General features: G+C 46.5%; 1 protein-coding gene across 1 annotated transcript; it reads left to right on the top strand.

Annotated features, from left to right (window-relative positions):
• Positions 1-122: 122 nt before the first annotated feature.
• On the top strand, positions 123-5,562 carry ATG101 (autophagy related 101). The gene is made up of 3 exons (XM_077328601.1): positions 123-498; positions 3,636-3,892; positions 4,928-5,562. The coding sequence occupies exons 2-3, from the start codon at positions 3,641-3,643 to the stop codon at positions 5,330-5,332; spliced, it is 657 nt and encodes a 218-aa protein (XP_077184716.1). The 5' UTR covers positions 123-498; positions 3,636-3,640; the 3' UTR covers positions 5,333-5,562.

The following is a 5,562-nucleotide window of genomic DNA, read 5'->3' as shown; positions in this document are numbered from 1 at the left end:
GGCCTCCCCAGCCAGTCTCCCGAGCAGCAGGTGCTCTTCCCCCCCTCCCCGGAGGAGGCTGAAGCGGCCGACCCCGCCCCGCGCCCTGGCATTGCCCAGCTCCGCCTGCCGACACGGCCGGGCCTCTTATCCGCTGGGCAAATGCTGCGAGCGCGAGGCGGGGAGCAAGGCCGAGCTCCGTCGCGGCCCTCCGAGGCGCTGGGTGGCGGCAGCGAGGCCCGTCGTCTCCCAGGAGCAGGAAGCGGCCGGCGGTAGAGTCCCTCCCCTCCCGGCCTTGTTTTGTTGGGGAGGCTGCGGCCGCAATCGACAGAGCGCGGGAAGGAGGGGGGAGCGCGGCATCCATGAGCTGTGGCGGGCGGTGACGGGTGTTGGGCACGCAAAAGGAACGGCGCTGCCTTTTCCCAAGAAGGCCCGTCGGCGGCTTCGGGAGGCCCCTTTCCCACTTGGCCTGGTGCAAGTGTTAGGCTGGAGCGTCCTGGGAAGCAGCAGCAGGGCCAGGTGAGCCTCTTGTTTCTCCCGGGAAAGGGGTCGCAGCCCTTGGACGCACTTCCCCTCCCTGGCAGCCCCGTCTCTGCTGTAGGGAGCCGTGCAAGTCTTTCTACTGTGGGTTGTCTGAACTACCAGGTGGCCTTTCTCTAGGGCAGGGGTAGTCAAACTGCGGCCCTCCAAATGTCCGTGGACTACAATTCCCATGAGCCCCCGCCAGCTGGCTGACTACATGGGAATTGTAGTCCACGGACATCTGGAGGGCCGCAGTTTGACTACCTCTGCTCTAGGGAGTCTCTGGAGCGTTTGGGGATGTAGTAGTAATTCAGGGCTGGCTGAACTGTGGCTCTTCAGATATCCATGGACTACAATTCCCATGCCCCGCTGCTGATGGGCTCCTGGGAATTGTAGTCCATGGACATCTGGAGAGCCACAGTTCAGCCACCCTTGCAGTAGTTTAATCTTTAATGGGCAGTGGCTAGAAACAAAATCAGTAGCTGGTGGGGCCAGATTCAAATGCCGGACCTGAAGAGTCAGTGGGTGCCCTGGTCGAAGCCCTTCAGATAACATTCCCTCCAGCATTTTGCAAAGGAATATAAAGGGCTGTCTGTAACACCCCCAGTTTTCTGACTAGTGATCAATGCCAGAGCAACCCCACCCCTATTGACATACTGTGGACTATTATACTTGGTTGGTTGGTCAGTGTGTTGCTCTTGTCCAACCAGCACAACACCATTTTAAAAACAAAGGAGGTGCTTGTTCTTTAATTATACCCTTGAACCATAATAAACCTACAGTATGATATGACAAAATATACAACTAATGCTACTAAATACTTCTTATACTTTATGCAGAAAAGGTCATTTTATCAAGTATCCCATGTGGCTGAGCTCTATGGATGAGAACTACCACATTATCCTCTAATGCAGCTGGGGTTGCTGACAGACCTGAATAAAAATGTCCTGGCACCTGGAAGGACTTATGAGAAACATCTCATTTTCTATATACTCTCCCCAAGCTATCCTTCTCTCTCCTCATGGCAGCCCCATATCTTCAGCTTTCCCTTCTTCCTTCTCTTCTTCCCTCCGACTTACCTTTTAACTGCTCTCCATCTTCAGTGATATTATTTTCCTGCTATTCTACATCTTGACTTCCTGCACAATGGGGACCCAAAGCAGATTACATCATTCTTCAGACCTTTTTATCTTCACAACAATCCTGTGAGGTGGGTCAGACTGAATGTGTGTGACTGGCCCAAGGTTCTATGGTAGATTCGGGATATGAGCCTGGGTCTCATAGATCCTAGCATCACTAACTACCATACCAGACTAGCTCTCCATTGTGGCTTCCTAGCCTTGGCAACTTAGAGACAGGTGTTACATCTATAATTTTGAAGGGTTTTATCCTCCCCCACCCGTGTTTTATTTTTTGGGGGGAGGGGATTCAATTTTAGATTTTTCTGCGAACCAACCCACATGCAAACCTGGGTTTGATCTAGCCTCTGTAGCTTGCCCTTTAACAGCATTTTTTTCCTGCAACATCATCAGTGGGTATTTCCAAAGGAAGTGACAGTGTAAACCACCAGGGGGCAATGTGCACACTTGTTTAGAACAGAAGTAAAGCCCTGCTGGATCAGACCAGTGGCCCATCTAGTACAGCTCCTGTCTCACAGGGGCAACCAGTTCCTCTGGACAGCCAACAGCAGGACATATAGGCCGAGGCATTCCCCTGATATTGCCTCCTAGCGCTGAGGTTCCCCTCAGCCATTACCATGGCTGGTAGCGCCATGGATAGACCTGTCCTTCATGAATCTTATCCCCTTTTAAAGTGGTTATTCCTCTGGCTGTCACTACATCCTCTGGCAGCAAATTCCACATTTTAGTCACTCTCCATGTAAAGTAGTATTTCCTTTGTCCTGAACCTACTGCCCATCAGTTTCATTGCATTCTCTTGTGTTTGAGCTGGCTTGCTCTCCAACAATACAGGTCAATTCTGAACAAAGTTTACACTCTTCTAAATCCATTACAGTCCATGAGCTTAAGTAGGTGTGATTCTGTTTATGACTGCACTGTAAAATAATTTTTTGGATTTCTATAAGACTTCAAATTCTTAAGGTTAGGAAATGCAACTGTTATTTACTGTCTGAAGTTAGGGGTTTTCAGAGTGTCTTCAGCAGTGGTTGGAGGTGAAGCCACAGAAAATACAAGGTTTGTTTTCCTCGCTGGCTCTCCGAATTGTGAAGCCTTTGCTTCTTTCCCTGATTTTTCCTGCCGATGTCGAGAGCAGGGAACCTGTTTAGCATCTGTCCCGTCAACTGCCACTGTCTTTTTACAAATTAACTATTGTTAAGGCTATTGTTTGTGCAAAGAAACCTTAATTTATATGTTTTAATCTGGATCAATTTTCAGACAATAGTACAAAAAGAAAAGCTTTCTTTATTGGTTCTTAGATTATACATACAGATGTAGAAGCATTTATTAATCTTTAAAAATGGTATTTATCACATAGGAGCCGTGGCTCTGCGGTAGAGCATCTGCTATGCAAGCAGAAGGCCCCAGGTTCATATTTTTGGTATGTAGTTAGACGGACCAGTTAGTGGGTGTCGGTCAGAGTAGATAAGTCAGAGTAGGCAGCTGATTCAGTATAAGGCACCTTGTGAGGAAGGTGGGCCCGAGTGAGTTCTGAGAGAACTGTGGCTGGCCCAAGGCTTCCTGAGGAGGAGTAGGGAATCAGACCCAGTTCTCCATATTAGAGTCTGCCGTTCTCAACCACCACACCACACTGGCTCTTTAAAAAGATGATTACTTGGAAATAATCTTTACATTGATTAATGGATTAGATATCAAAACCCATCAAATGAAATGTTGGGGTATAACACCATTAAGCGGTGTGGTAATTACAGTATGTCAGTGTGATACTGGTGTCCTTGCATCAGCTGTGACTGTGGCAAAGAAAGGAACTGCATCCAGCTCATCAGACTGTCTTGATCGGATTTCCCCCCTCCCCTCCCCTGATCATATGATTTTTTACTAATCGAAAGATCACCCTTTTCTGTAAAACCATTATTTCAACTAACAGTATTTTGGTATTGGACATTCCTGCTGCTTTCCATGTCAGTCACACTCTTGCTTTCCCTTCCTTTGCAAAAGCCAAGATGAACTGTCGTTCAGAAGTGCTGGAGGTGTCGGTGGAGGGTCGCCAGATCGAAGAAGCGATGCTGGCTGTGCTGCATACCATACTGCTCCACCGCAGCACCGGGAAGTTCCATTACAAAAAGGAAGGCACCTACTCCATTGGAACAGTTGGCACCCAAGACGTGGACTGTGACTTCATTGATTTTACCTATGTCAGGGTTTCTTCAGAAGAGCTGGACCGGGCATTGAGAAAGGCTGTTGGGGAATTCAAGGTAAAGTAGTCTATGTGTAACTGTTATCTTATTTTTTGATAAGAGATCTTCATTTTTCTTGGACTAGGGCTGCTTGGACAAAAATGTCCTGCCCTGGCTTATCATGTGCAAACAGGCATCTTGTGATAAATAATATCTCTGTTAAAGAGATTCTTCATGCTTGTGACTAGTAAAAAGCTAAGCTTTATAATGAATGAGGTTATATATGAAGAGAATACTAGTAAAGGTTTAAGCTGACAGGGACCAGCAAGGTCATTGAACCTCCTTCCCAGGAATCCATGCACCTGACTCGAACCATGGATGTGTTTGTTTGTTGTTCTGTTGAACTGTTATTCTCAGTTGTTGCTGTCGTCTTTACCATTGCTGTTGTTTGTATGCGATGTAAAAAAACTGAGTTTGATGTATAGTTCCTTTATGTTTCATGTGAACTGCCCTGAGCCGCAGGGGGGGGGCATTATACAAATGTGATGGATGGATGGATCCCCGGAATATAGATCATGTTTGTACTCTCAGTATCAGAAGGGAGAGCAGTGGAGAATTGTGGTGGTAAGGCAGAGATTAGGCTTCATGGTGTTGTATGGTATAAAGACATCATCCTGGTTATTAAAGACTGGGATCATAATCAGTTCCCTTTTTAGCAAATATTATCTGGAAGCAATCCTGGAGCTTGCTTGAATTTCCAAGTTCTGGGAATGGTGGTCAATAATGGTGGTCCTGCAACTATGTGTACTCCTTGGTGAATGCATGACATGACTCTTGGTGCATGGATCAGATATTTCTATGTATCATAAGGAAATGGAGAATCAATCTTCAAATGTTGCAGTCTTAAGCATGCTTACTAGGGTGGAAGATGTGTTAAACTCTGTTGGATTTATTTATTTATTTATTTATTTAGATTTTTATACCGCCCTTCCCTATGGCTCTGGGCGATTTACATAAAACATTTTGAAACATTTACATAGAACATTTATATCTGAATATTCATTCTTAGAATTGCACTGTAAATTCTACATTATTATGATTTTATTTTCCCAGGATGCTCTCCGAAACTCTGGCAACGATGGAATAGGCCAGATCTCGCTGGAGTTTTATCAGAAGAAGAAGTCACGATGGCCTTTCTCAGACGAGTGCATCCCTTGGGAAGTATGGACAGTCAAAGTGAATGTGGTGAGCCTAGCTAATGAGCAGGAGCGACAGATCTGTCGTGAGAAGGTGGGTGAGAAACTCTGTGAGAAAATCATCAATATTGTGGAGGTGATGAACCGGCATGAGTACTTGCCTAAGATGCCTACCCAGTCGGAGGTGGACAATGTCTTTGATACAGGATTGCGGGATGTCCAGCCCTATCTATATAAGATTTCTTACCAGATCACTGACTCACTTGGGACCTCTGTAACTACCACCATGCGGCGCCTCATTAAGGACACTCTAGCACTCTGATGCCCATGGAAGTGTGGATCTGACAAGCAACCGGCTTTCTACCCTCACTCAGTTTCAGAGTACTGAATCCATCCATCTTCCCTGCAAACCCAAGAGCCTTGGCACCCAGATACTCTATTCCTATTCGCTGATCTCCAAGCCCATCCATGGCCAGGATGGAAACACGCCTGACTCTCAAGCCTATTACTACTCTAGATCCTCATAATAAAGAAAGGAATTCTGGAGTCCTC

The sequence above is a fragment of the Paroedura picta genome, chromosome 3, assembly GCF_049243985.1.
Source record: "Paroedura picta isolate Pp20150507F chromosome 3, Ppicta_v3.0, whole genome shotgun sequence".
Taxonomy (NCBI): Eukaryota; Metazoa; Chordata; class Lepidosauria; order Squamata; family Gekkonidae; genus Paroedura; species Paroedura picta.
Note: the sequence above shows the minus strand (reverse complement) of the source record. Positions and strands in the feature narration are given on the sequence as shown.

Excerpts from the sequence above, each read along its gene's own strand:
- ATG101 (XM_077328601.1), top strand. The coding sequence starts at position 3,641 with ATGAACTGTCGTTCAGAAGTGCTGGAGGTGTCGGTGGAGGGTCGCCAG. Across the intron at positions 3,893-4,927 it reads AGGCTGTTGGGGAATTCAAG|GATGCTCTCCGAAACTCTGG; the intron begins GTAAAGTAGTCT and ends TTATTTTCCCAG.